The sequence below is a fragment of the Calonectris borealis genome, chromosome 4 (genome assembly GCF_964195595.1).
Source record: "Calonectris borealis chromosome 4, bCalBor7.hap1.2, whole genome shotgun sequence".
NCBI lineage: Eukaryota > Metazoa > Chordata > Aves > Procellariiformes > Procellariidae > Calonectris > Calonectris borealis.
In genome coordinates this window covers 15258123-15271623 of record NC_134315.1, presented here as the reverse complement: position 1 = coordinate 15271623, position 13501 = coordinate 15258123, and the positions used below count along the sequence as shown (strand labels likewise).

At 44.8% G+C, this 13501-nt stretch overlaps 1 protein-coding gene across 2 annotated transcripts in view; it reads left to right on the top strand.

Moving 5' to 3' along the window:
• The first annotated feature begins 1643 nt into the window (after window positions 1-1643).
• Window positions 1644-13501, top strand: part of SLC2A9 (solute carrier family 2 member 9) — a 105519-nt gene continuing 93661 nt past the window's right edge. Inside the window, exons 1-3 of one of the 2 annotated variants that reach the window (XM_075148773.1) lie at window positions 1644-1733; window positions 5488-5586; window positions 12913-13073. In XM_075148773.1, coding sequence (XP_075004874.1) covers window positions 1650-1733; window positions 5488-5586; window positions 12913-13073 — 344 coding nt within the window. In that variant the 5' untranslated portion in view covers window positions 1644-1649. Of the gene's footprint in view, window positions 1743-5487; window positions 5587-12912; window positions 13074-13501 lie in introns of both variants that reach the window. The other variant, XM_075148772.1, reaches the window with a different exon arrangement.

Genomic DNA, 13501 nt, shown 5'->3' with positions numbered 1-13501 from the left:
TCACTTTTATGGGAGGAACTCTGTCATTGAGGACAGTGGTAACATTTTCCTTCAAAAGGAAATTTTTGGAGGATGTATTCTGTGGAAAAAAGCTTTGATTTTGTCTCTGACCTTTTTCTACAAGAATCCACAAAGCTGTGTATTCTTCCGCTTTTTCCCCTTCTGCTCTGACATGTACGAGAAGAGCAAACTGACGCTTCTTTCCATGGGAACATGGAGATTTGAGCAAGGGGAAGCTGCCAGGATGAAAATTTGAGGGGTGTAGAGAGTAGCATGTGTTTAGTTTCTGTAACTTACTAACGACGATTGTACAAGGTCAAAAAATGTGAGTGTGTTAAGGTGAGAAATTATGTATTAATCACATGCAGCCATATTATTTGTATTTGAGTATGAACTGAACTACTTGCACTGTGCTATTTAAAATGAAACTAAATAAAACACAGGTGTCTGATTCATCTCAAATACACTCTATGTATTCTAGAGGCTTGATTCTCCTAACTTGGCTTTTTTACTGCTTATGACCAAAGAGATTATAAATGATGTCCGGATCATCTATCTATGCTGCTGTTTCTCAGTATGTACGATAATTTTACATGTTAATGAGTAGCATCTGGCTTTCTAGTCAAACACTGCTCAGCTTGATCTGAGCCAAAGACACTGCAAAGTTGCTGCATCATAAACTGCTTTCAAACCTGCAGTGCTTTATGGCACTACTTGCTGTGTCTTTGAGAGCTCTGAGCTAGTTGTGAGGCATGTAGCATGTCAGAAGTGGAAACAGCACAGATTTACACCAATATTAACTGCTCCCAGATGCACTTAATACTCATCCATTGCCAACTAGAAGGTGTAGTCTAACTCTTAGCAGTTCAAAATCCCCATGTTTGCAAATAGGTACCTTCAAAACTAATAGCTGAAAGCTTTTATCTTCCCCAGGTAGCACGTCTAATCACCATCTGTGACACAGCAGTACTCTGGCGTGTCAGATCTAAACCTCCTAAGGCTGTGGAAACATCCATACACCGTGTGGTTAACATCTTAATTGGCTACACGTCTTGGGGTATCTTCACTTTCCAGCCACGGCAACATGGGAAAACTCTTCCCCTCCTTACTCCAGCGTCTTGCTTACAGAAAGGCAGACGAGGTTTCCAGACGGCATCCGCGGCATGGGCACTCCCTGCAAGCCGCCGTCCCCCCAGCCCCTGTGCCCCTCGGCGGGGGGCCGTGATGAACACCCAGTCGTGACATTGCCCTGCCCTGCCCGCGCTGCGGGGTAAATCCCTGCTGAGGGACGAGGCCTGCCGGGAAACCACACGCGCGGCGCCGGGCATGCACATTTGCTTCAGCTATGTACAAGCACGCAGATAAATGGCCTCGGGCCGTTCCATCCTCTGGGCCCTGCCCGCAGCCCCCGGGCGACAGGCGCTGACTCCCTCCCCTCCCGGGCGCCACGTCCTCCCGTGGCCGACGCTGCGAAAGGGGGACAGGGCCGCCGACACCGCCGCCGCCCGCCCGGCCCCCCCCCCCCCGAGCGCCGGCCGCGGCCCCCCCGCGCGGCTGCGGCCGCCGCCGCCTCCCGCGGCCGCGCCCCCGCTGCGCCCCGCGCGCTGCCCGGCGGAGATGCGCGGCCGCTGCGCACGTGCGGCAGCAGCATGGACCGTGCGGCGGGGCCGGAGGCGGCCACGCTGGTGGCGCGCGGGGCGGGGGGCGGCCGCCGCCGCGCAGGCAGGCGCAGCGTAAGTAGCGCGGAGCGGCGCGGCGTCTCCCCGAGGGTGTTTTGTTTTGGAAATGACCGTCGCTGTTTAAGCGGTGGGTAATCGGCGGGGCGGGAGCGAGCCCGGCAGCGTAGGCAGGGCGGGGAGCCCGGCCTGCGCTGCCCGCGCCTCGGGGACGACTAACCGGAGAGGGGCTGATTTCAGTCCTCTCCCGGCGGGGTGGGGAGGGAGGAAAAGCCAGGCTGGTGCGCGGTGGCTGTGGGAGCCGGAGGAACTCCCCACTGCTCCCCCGGGAGCGAGGCAGAGCTGGGGTTGCACAGCGGCGGCGCCGAGCCCTTCTCCGCTCGGAAAGTTGCTGGTGCCGGTGCAGGAGGGGCCGGCGGCGGGCAGGCGCGGGGGCAGAGCTAAAAATACCGCGGCCGCCGAGCCGGGACCCAGAGGACGGGCAGAGGGCAGCGCCGGGAGCCGGTGCGCGCCCGCACGGGCGAGCAGCCGCCTCGCGGGGGAAGCGGCAGGCGGTGGGAGCCGCACAAGGCGAGGGCGCATGGCGCTGCACCGCTTCTCCCCGAGACCACCCCTATCGGCAGGTCCTCGGGGCAAGGGCAAACCCGGGGAGAGAGGGCTGGAGGTTTCTTCTCCCGCAGCCCCGAGGGGCAGAGCAACCTGCAGGACCGCCGCGTCGACGGGCGCACCTGCCGGGAGCCAGCCGGCTTGGGCGGTGCTGAACGGGGCACGGCCCATCTCCGAGTTCAGGCCGCTTGGGTACTTGGTGCTTTCCTAAAACTGGATCTCGTTGAGGGTAAGGTGCGCCAAAAGCCAGGTTCCTAATATCAACAGTAAGTCTTAGCAGTATCCGTTTAAGAGTATTGAAACTTTCTTATGTACACTTACAAGTGTGTTTTAATCTGAGAAGGGGATTATAACTAACTAACCAGAATACAGTATTCTAAACTGCGTTTTGAAAACTGAAATGCAAACTGGCATGCATTTAAAAAAAGGCAATTTAAGGCTCATAGTAGCTGACACAAATGCTACACTGAACAAGGACGGGAGTTGGGAAAAGTATCTTTCAGAGCATGGTGCCCTGGGATCTGTGATAAGACCAAAAATGCGGACTCACAAGTAAGAAGTTCTCCTTGGGTATCTGGAGGTCTTTGCTGTGAACTGACTCGCAACTTTCCTGGCTGAGCACTTATTGCTGTGGTGACGGTCACACCTACCTGCCCTTGTGCTGACAGCAGCGACGCATGAGCACACGGATGGCGGTGAAGGAACACCTATGAGGGAGGCGTGGTCGCCTTCTTGTTTCCTGGTCACTGTAAAAACAAATTGGGTTTTTTTTTTTTTCCTTTCCTTTTGTTAGTGTTGCCACAGGGTTAATATTTTTCTGAGCAACAGTTTGATTTTTTTTTTTTTCCTTGCTTCATTGTGCTTTCATCTCTTATCTGGCATTGCTGAAGCCTGAGCAAATATTTAAAATAGCGTGTGAGGAGACAGGTCGTGGAGAAGTTGAAGTTCATGTTCCAAGAACTGTAAAACTCTGAATCGAGTAGGTCTGAGGTTTTCTGCAGCAGGTCGTATACTTGAAAAATTCTTGATATTGAAGAAGGCTCTAAACCCAGCTATTTGCAACACTTGAAAATAAAGTGGATGTGGTTCTGTGATTTGTCTTGCATTATCTTCCGCTTAGCCCCATGTGCATATAATTTGCCTGTTCAGAAAGGTTTAAGCATTCACTGGAGTTTTTAATATACACTAGGCTATATGATCCAAATAATTTCATTTGCAGGATTTTTCTGTTGGGTCTAGCATTGTTGGAGCAGAGCCCTTTAGCAATATTGCATCAAGATTACCACAGAGCACTTGTGAACTTGCACTTATCATTTGTGAGCCCTTTGGGAGCAGCCTGGTAGACCTCCAGGAATATTCTCAGCATCATTAGTTCAGAGTAGTAGCAATTCCTCCTAAGTGTAGGAATGCTTGTGCATAGTAGAGAAATAATGGACACCTAATATGAGTTGTTATCACCAAAAATTTCTACTTTTTGCTACCAAAGTAATGGTGCAAAGCTTTGTGTGTATGGAAGATTCATTTTAAGAAGCTGGCTAATAATAAGAAATTGTATTTGCCTTATGTAATGAACTCGATGGGATATATGTTTTACATGAGGCTTCCTCCTGACCTGACCGAAAACAGGCTGCTTAATGAACTGTGTAAAATCTCTTAAGAAGTTCCCACATCATGTGGAAGAAGTTAAAAACACTCAGCTGTCCCACAGGGCACGTTTTGAGCCCTCAGGAGTGGCAGCTAAGGCATGTGGCAGACCCCACGCGTGCTGGGCTGTACGCTGCGGTCCCTGCCCTGGCACCCGAGTGTCTCATCCCTTCTTCACGGATCATAGTGAGTCTCTGACGACAGTCTGGAACGTGAGCTCTGGCGCATGCTAACAACCACGGTGCGTTCACCTGCCCTACTGTGCCGGTGAGGCTGGTGAAGCTCGTTCCAGTCCGTCGTCACTGCTGCTATGCCATGTGTGAGCTACACAAACCTAGTTCATGCTCCAAATCTTCATATTCCGAAGCAAACATACAGCTTTGTGCAGTTGACAGAATGTATTGATTCATTAACCTGTTACGTCTGTTGTAAGTGATATAACTGAAGCTGAGTTTATTAGGCCTCCTTAAGGAGGTCTTTCTCCCTTTGAAAGAATTGAGGCTTCAATGAGTGATGAGGCTGGACATAAAATGACAGTGAGCTGTGCCTGAAACACTAGATTCTTAGCAGAGTTTTTAAAAAAAAAAAATCAAAACACGTTAAAAAGCCATTCACTTTAATGTACTCAGAAATCAAGAAGGGTGAATTGTCTTCCATGATCTACAGAACAACATTCACAACCAACCAGCCACCAAAACACTAACTTTAACGTCTCTTGGGAATGGCAGTGGTCACTTCTGCCGCTCTCTGTAATGCAGCAGAACTGAGTGGCAGGCAGTCATACTGGGGAAGGTGGAAAGGACCCTAAAATGCAAAATCTCTCAAATCAACTGACTGAAACTCCAGTATCTAAGCAGTCCTACCTTTTATTCAACAGCTGATGTGGAAGAAGAAATTGTTAGCAGAGGCAGGCTAAAAACAGGGGGGGGGGCGGGGAGGGAGGAGAGCTGAAAAGGGAGAGGTACAGGTGTGTCACTGGGGAAAAAGAGCAAATGGCGTCTCCACCGGAGTGTGTGTGTGTGTGTGTGTGTGTGCGCGTGGCAGCAGATTACTATTGGAGACTTGCACGTGGATTACAAAACCTAGTTTGTAGGCATCATTTTAATGTGTTTGGTCACAATTTCACTAATCCTTATACGCACGGGAGTGGGGTGCACACCATCTCACAGGCTTTCACCTAACAGACCTGTTGCCTAAATATACGCTACTCCTTGCCGCGTTGTGTTAGTGGTGTGTTGCCAACAGTCTCCTTTGCTGAGAATATGCTTCTCCAGGATTTTACTTTTTGGTGTGGAGGCTGATGGGGTGCTTGCAGCAAAAATCTGTGAGGTTGAAAGAAGTTCAAATGTTCACTTATGTCACTTGGTAAATGTTAACTGAGATGCTGTCACTTCAAATTTACTGTTCCTCAGACTGCAGCAAGGGGAATGTTTCAGGCCATTCTGCAGCAAGGACATCTGCCTGCAGGAGCTATGTAAGATAGCGTAAGGAGTGTTTAAAACCTGAGGTATGTTAATTTAAAGTATACTAACAATGGCTGCATCTTTTCTTTGTTTTTCAGAATTGGTCTGGGAGTCTTATTGTAGCCTCTTTAACTGGTGCTTTTGGGTCATCTTTTCTTTATGGTTACAATCTCTCGGTGGTGAACGCTCCTGCAGGGGTAAGTGACCGACAGAACTGGAATTGAGTATCAGTAGAGGGCAGCCTTGGCCAGCTAGTGTGTGCTCCTCAACATCCCGCTTTTATAGCTCTCCTGATCTAGTAGAAAAGGTTAAATCTCATGTGGTAACTTTCCTTTGCCTGAAAGCTTCTTTCTGCTGTCCGTGAGGTTTTCACATAAATTCAGTAGCTGTCAGGAAACTAAACGCTGCTGTTGAGGTGAGTGGGTGCGCGTGGTTTGTTTCTCATTCTCCTCAAGCCCAGAATAATACTAAATCTTCTTGCACACTTTTGTGTGATAAGGTATTTTTAATAGTCTGTCCTTCTGACTAGTGAGTATTTGGTAGCTCTGTGCACACGTTCAGCAACTTCTGTTCACATCATTCAGTTCTGGAGGGTTGCACAACATTTTATTCCCACAGTACCGATATTATAAATAATGCCTCTGGCTTCCTCTTAAATAATGGGCCTCTTCTTCTGCATTCCATGGCAATGCCTGGTTTGGTTCTGAATTCAAAATTGCTGTGTTGACCATCTGTTGGCTGCAACATATGGAATAGATTTGATGAATACAGTACTGTGAAATCGGTGTACAATATTCAGGAGGATTTCATTAAAATATCAGTTATCACAAATGGAAATCTGAACGTTTTGTTTTTACACTGGCTGTCTAGAGATCCTCTTAATTCAGTGAAGCACAGCAGTAAGCAATTCAGTGGAGTTGCAAGCAACACTTTCGAAAAAGTAGCTAGTAAATTTTGGGAACTAACTGTGGAAATTCCATTTCAAAATAGTTCCTTTCCAAAGCTAAGCTCCTTTTATGGAAATCTCTTATTAAAATGTGTGACTAGGTTTCCACCTAAACAGATTGGTCACATTAAAGATGGGTGCAATATTTATGCAAATAATGAAAAAAGATTTTTTTTTTTTTTTAAATTTATGTTTCATACGTGCATTTTATTTGGTAAACTGATGACCCAAAGGATTAGGAAGAGACCCACCGTGTAGGAAGTTTTAATTGTCGCCTTCGTAACTTCTGGGAATTTTCTTGAAGTTCGTGGTACTTTTTGTACCAATAACACAGGGTTAGACAGATTGGTTGTTTATTCTAGCGTGACATGTCTGGGCATCACTTCACCTTGCAGTCGTCAGAAGATAAACATGGCTTGGAAGAAATCAGCAGGAAGCTGAAATTCTGTGAGCAGTGGTATTGATTGCCCTGATGGTTGACATCTTCCCTGCACTGCCTCGGTACTGTCAAAAAGAGCAGTGAGGATGATCCGATTTCTAAACTTTTAAGCGCCGTTTAAAAAATGGGCGTCCTGGTAGTCAGAGCTCTCCTGCCACTTTCTGCAGGAGTAAAGGAAAGAAAGGAGGGTAGGGCGTGCTCTTTGGCAACACTCAGACGGTTAGGTTTGAACCATGTGATAGATTATAGTGGTGACCAGAGTGCGGGTGGGGAGGTTGAAGGTGCAACTGTACCGTGACAAATGCTAAATTCCAGGCCTCGTGGTTAGTTGCGCTTCCAGGATTGTCTGGTTTTGCTTGAAATCTTTACTGTTGCTTTTGGACTGAAACTGGGCACCATGTTATTGGTTTTGGTCATACTCTTGATGGGTATGCATGAAGCCTGCCCTTTTCCAGCATGGTGTTGCAGTGTTTGAGAACTTCGTGTCCTTCTTATTCATATTAAGCCATACATTAGCTTGGGCTAAAGAGCAGTCTCAGGTATTCACCCTGCTGACAAGAAATACATAGCTGTGTAGTTCAGGAGCAAAATAGGAGTGTGGCCTCTGGTCCTCTCTCTAGACCCAGGATTAATCTGTGTCATCCGTTTGCCTAGGACAGGCCACCTTCCTGTCCCCAGAGCTGCAGCGACCAGGTTGAAGGGAAGAGTCTGGGCTCTGCTCGTAGCCGTGGTGGGGAGGAGCAAGCCATACCAAAGCTGTGCTTCTTGCAGCACAAGAAGAGGAACCTTTGCCCCATCTGTTTTCCCCCTGTATGTCACCAAATCAGTCTGCTGCGAGGTGACCCTTTGGGAATACTGATGTGAGGTGACTGAGGAAAATCAAAGGGGAGCAGCTTTTAGCTGTAGATAAACAGCACTCTTGTAAGGGGTTATATTGGGAGTGCAGTAATTCCTAAAAGCTGTAAGCTGAGTTTCGTTTATAAACTTGGTAGGACAAATAACTTTTTCTGGTGACGTGCAGCTTACAGCCTGCATTGTATGAGCATCTCTCTGTAGGATGTTGGATATCTTCTGCCCCTATTTACTTCAGTACAATTCCTTTTGACGCCTAAAGTCCTCCAACCTTAGAGAAGAACTGTATGATGCTTTGAGAGGTATTGAAAAAATGCTTGATAATGGCTGTTGACTAAAACATGGGATGTTTCCAGGATCCTGGAACTGAACACGTCAGCATGATGACTGGGTGCGGGGAGTTCATTTAAGGCTGAAGCACTGAAGAATTTACACTGTTTGTAAATTCTTGTGTACATTTCCTTTCAGTGCTGAAAGTTGTGGCAGCTCATCAAACTGCTGGGGAATACCCCTGCAGTTCTCACCGGTGAACTTTACTGCAGGTCATCTCGTAAGGTAGAGTCAGTCCAACTTCCTTTTAGTTGCAAGGGGGGGAATAAACTGCACCAGCTCTGCTCAGAGCAGAGATCGCTTCCCACTCAGTCCCCTACTTTTCTGTGGGAAAGAGCAGTGGCCCATCACAGGTGTGCTTCCCCCTGCACACAGCGCTTGACCACACAAGAAACCCAGAATTAGAAGTTTCCATGGGCTTGTTCAAAGGGTTACCAGAATTTATTAAAAATGTATGGGAGCATTTGGCAGTAGGAAGACAAATGCCTTAACTGAATACAAGTTGAAGCTGTCTTTTTCTGAGCTGCATTTCTATAATTCATTCCATGGTTGTGGGCAAGGTCTGTAGAACAATGATGTGCTTTGTGCTCTGTGCGGGAAGTGAAGTCTCTGCTACTTACTGCCGCGCAGCCCTTGCCCCCTTCTTGCGGGCAGCTGCAGCTCTGCATTCCTGTTAGAGTTGATACGGGGAAAGTGAGACTATTGCAAAAATGTATAGCCTGCTGTGTCAGCCAGTTGGGTAGTTATCACTATGTGGGAGTGACCCTTGTAACTATGAGTAAGGTAATTTTTCTTCTCTAAAGACCAGCTCATCTCTTCCCTTGATGTGAGTTATTTACAGTTAAAGAGTCAAGGAAAATATTTCCCTTATATTTAAAATATATCCCTTATATTTTTATATATATGTATAAATACATAAAAAATATATATCCCTTATGTTCCCCTCGTATTTCCCACCCTAGCACTACTACCTTACTGAACTGCAGCAGCAGAATACGAGATACTGATATCAGTCAGCTACCATTCATTTCTTGTAGGCTTTGGTTAGGGGCTAAAATTTTTGTATACACGTTTATGCTGTTAGCATTGTTCAAACAACTGATTAGAATCCCAAAGGTGCCTTTCCACAGAATTCAATGGATTCAAATCCAGTGGATTTGTTGGATCAGATTTGTTTTGTTCTTTGGGTTTTCATTTTCATGTGCCACTCCTCAAAACCTGTGTGTGTTATTAGCTTCCCATTTATTAGCACTGGAAATCCAGACACAGGTGATGTACATGCCAGCACATTTATCTGTTACTATTGAGTGTTGTAGTTTGTACTTTCTTTTCTTGAATATTTGTAGTTATTTGATGTCTCCTTGTAAATAACAAAGCTATGCTGAGAAAATTAGTCATAACACAAGGGGAGAATAATTTGCGTACTATTTTTAGCCATTATCATTAGCAAGAAATGCTAATAGTGTTCTAAAAATGTTTTCTCTAGTATTCATTACTATCAGAAATGAACTTCAAATAAATAAGAAGATATCTGAATCTAAATATAATCCGAGTATTGGTGTTAAAGAAATAAGATGTATTACTTGATTTAATGGCAGATTCATTTGAAAGTTTGCTGTGAGATTTTTCTAAATGAGCCAAGCACCAAATTGACTCTTTTTCTTTTTTGTGTTTTTTTCTGTCTATTTGTATAGAAACATATAAGATAGGATGGGAGAAATATCCCTGTCCTCCTTTTAATTCAGGGCGCAAGAGGCCTATGAGAAACTTGATAGAAGGAAGACAGTAAGTGGTACATTCCACCTCCACCATTCTTAGGTACTTTGCAGGTGGAGAGGCAGCGTTTCAAACTAAATAAAGTCCTCAAATCAAATAGTCCATGTGTCCAAGGCTGAATACCTAAAGTTTGAAAATTCCTAGTTTGAGCAGGGAAAATATGGTGTTAGGCTTATACTGAGTCCTGCCCCAGGATAATTTAGTACCTAGGACATGCTGGAGGAAATCTGAGAAGAAACTGGGGAAAAGTGCCAAGATTAAACTTCGTGATACTGTAGAGCTTGTCGGGGAGTGGTGACACAGAAGGGGTGAGAGCGTTACAGTGTTCTCTGCCCTTCTGCAGTAGTGACCGCCTGGTACTGTATCCTTGCCAGAGCATCAGACACCACAGTGGCATCGCAGCTTTGCGTGATTTTTAAACAGGAACAGCATAAAAATGAGGAAGCTTGAATAAAAAGAAAGTAAATAGGCGGTGTCTCTGCAAGCAATATAGAGACTATGTAGAAATGTCATACTGGAGCTATGACATCTTTACCTTTTAGAAAGATGAAGAAACTTTGGTGTGATTAAACATCAGGGAAGGGAAGTTGTTAGAAGGCATCCTTCAAAAACCTGCTTATATGAGGAAAGCAGAAAAAGAATATAAACTCTGGCACATTGAAGGCTAAAAAAGTGAGTTGGTCCTGGAGTTTGGGTACTTTCAGCAGACACAAAAAATATCCAGACAGAGGGCTTGGGGATAGAAGGCTGATAGATGAAGCTGAAAAAGGGTGTTCAGAAAATACAAGGACATAATAAGAAACCTGAATTAATGTTTCAGATTGGAAAAGTCTGGGGAGGTCCCATGCTGGAACCTTCTTTATAGGGGATGTACTGGAGAAGCTGAAATGTCAGTAGAGATATGGAATAAAATTAGTGATAATTTCATGTCAGGTTGCCAAAATACCTTAGCATTTGTTCAAGACTGAAACAATATAGGCTTCGTATCACAGTTCAGCTTCTTTTTAAATAGCCTCAGTAACAGAGAGACTGAGAGGGTTAATGTGACTTTAAGACAAAAGTCATTTTTAGGGGGAAAACTTGGAACATACATGCTAAGAATTAGTTATTTGTACCTGACAAACTAGCAGAAACTGTAGTAGAAAAGTGAGAATTTGGGGAAGAGCTGGCATGGCTTTTGGAAAGCAGAACCATGAGTCAGGCATCTGTCTGAGTTCTCCAGAGATTCAAGAGGCACTTGGACTTTCAAAAGATAGCCTGGAAGGGCCCTTATGGAAGGCTCTTAAGGAAATTAAGCTGCCATGGGAGAAAAATGTAGGTCTTGGGATAGCTGAAGAGTTAGAAGATAGGTCTCGAATTTTCATTTCTTAAGAGAACCAGCTTCTCTGGCAGATAGATTCGTATCAGGATCTTAGGTGTCTGATTTCGTGTTTGATACACCTTTCATTACTGAAAAGAAATTGCTTACCTTGTTTAGCAGCCTGAACTTTGTTCAAAAAGCAGCTTACGTAAATTTGAAGGGGAGAAACTATAACATAATTATAAAGTGATTTGGGATTCTTAATTTTAACAGTGTCAGACAACTAGCTCTTTTTGACTGAAACTGTGGGCTTTTTTTCCCCCCATCAGTATCAAACCAACAGCTGTCAGCTCTTGCCTCCCTCCTCTAACAGTTATTTGTCTTGGCTGTAAATTCTTTGGGAGGAAAATGTTATCTTTCATTACTTGGCTTAGTAGGTCTTTGATTTTGTATGGCTGCCAGATGCGGCAGTGTCATAAATAAAGTGTAAAAGTGGACACAGTCTCCCTTCTTCCCTCAATCCATGAATGCCAATTGTTTTCAATTCACTATTTTTTTTTCTAGTGTTAGGCTAAAGAATTGCTATAGAGTCCCTTTGGAAAAAATAGTCTAGTGAAAGGCACTTAATTTTGAGCAAATGTGAGATCTGCATTTTAGGACTGAAATACAAAATAGAGATGATAAATGTTGTTTTGTGGTGAGCAGAGTGTAGGCTTTTACCAAAAGAATTCGTACTTACATGACTTTTAGAGCATCTTTAAACATTTTCCAGGGAATTTCCTAAGTTACATGTGAACTCCCCCCCTCCCCACCCAAACCTGGCAACATACGGCACTTGGTGCTGGGTCCTGTGAGACAAGCCAAACTCAACTCTTGATGTCAGTCATGTTGCCGTTTGGCAGGAATTGGTTGCAACTCCCTTCCTCTTTGTTACCTTTGCATTTCTGCCAATTCACCAACTTCTTTAAGACATTTTCGCTTCTGCCTGCTACTGGAGCCTCCCTCCCTCCCTCTTCTTTAATTCGAAGTTATTGGTACTATAGATCCGTGAGGAAGCAGTAAAACTGCTTGCTCCTAATATAAGAGTCTGATTAATGATCAGTGACTCAACAAATTGATTGACTAACGGTAGTTAGCATTTAAGCATTTGTGCATATTCTTTTTTTTAAAGTCATTGCAAATGCTAGGCAGTGCAGTTTTGCTTGGCTTGTCCAAAAAACTCTTATGCTGGGTTGTGATACGTCACTTGCCTGAGGTTAAGAGTATGTATGTGAGCCGTGAGTGCAGCTCAGCTGACGTGCAGTACCTTGCCAAGTGCGGGTGGCGTGATTTTGTGGAGTCTCCCTCCTCAGACATATTCAAAAACCTCTAGGCACGGTCCTGGGCAGCCGGCTCTAGGTGGCCCTGCTTGAGCGGGGGGGTTGGACAAGATGGCCTCCAGAGGTTCTTCCAACCTCAACCATTCTGTGATTCTGTGTCTGAGCCCTTAGACCCAGTTCGGGCTGAAATGTTTATATATGTGTACACAGTAAGGCTAAAACAAACTGTTGTTAATGTTGTACTGGCAACCTAAATGGTAACATCCTTGCTTTATAGGAGTTTCTCTTTTATAAGCCTCTTCTACATTCATGTCTACTTGTGGTTTTTTTCCCCACCTTGTTTATGACTGGCATGTAGTTAAATGTATGTATGCTTTGACCGGTTCAGTTAGTCTGTATTGCAGTTGCATCCAGAAGTGAGGCCCCGTTTTTTGGAGGAGGGAGATAGAAGGGCAAGGGTGATTCCTGCAAGCAAGCTACTGTTTTTTTTGTTCTGTTTCTGTCAGTTGTGTTCTTAAAGTGTGATTTTTACAAGTATTATTATTATGTATTTTCTTTCAGTTTATCAAGAAGTTTTACAATGAAACTTGGGAAAGAAGATACGGTTTCTCAGTGGATGAAAGCACACTGACTCTCCTCTGGTCTATAACTGTTTCTGTTTTTGCCATTGGTGGCCTTGTGGGTGCCATTATTGTTACCCCAATTGTGAAGTTCTTCGGACGGTAAGTGTATTGGAAAACTTCTAGTTTCTAAAGCAGTTTCTTACTTGGTCTCTCCAGAAGGCTTTACTTTTCTTTTTTTTAAAAACCCTCTTCACCAGAATGCAAATTTAAACATGTTCAAATTAGAAAGCTCATTTCTAAGTTCTGAATTTCCAAGAGTGAAATTAGTGCCTTTCTCTCTGGCCTTACTGTGCATCATTTGAGTCACAGAAGCCATTTGCTCTGTACGGGCAGTGGGTTGAGATGTCAAGGAGGTTGAACTGTCAAGAGCACAAAAGGAAAATACCATAAAATAGGAAAGATTTCACAAAGGATTGGCAGATTCTTGTTTCAAGAGTCTGCTGCGTATCTTACTGTACACAAATAAAGCTATCAACATGTCTCATTTGCTTCTCAACGACATTTGTTGTCATACAGTAATAAAAATT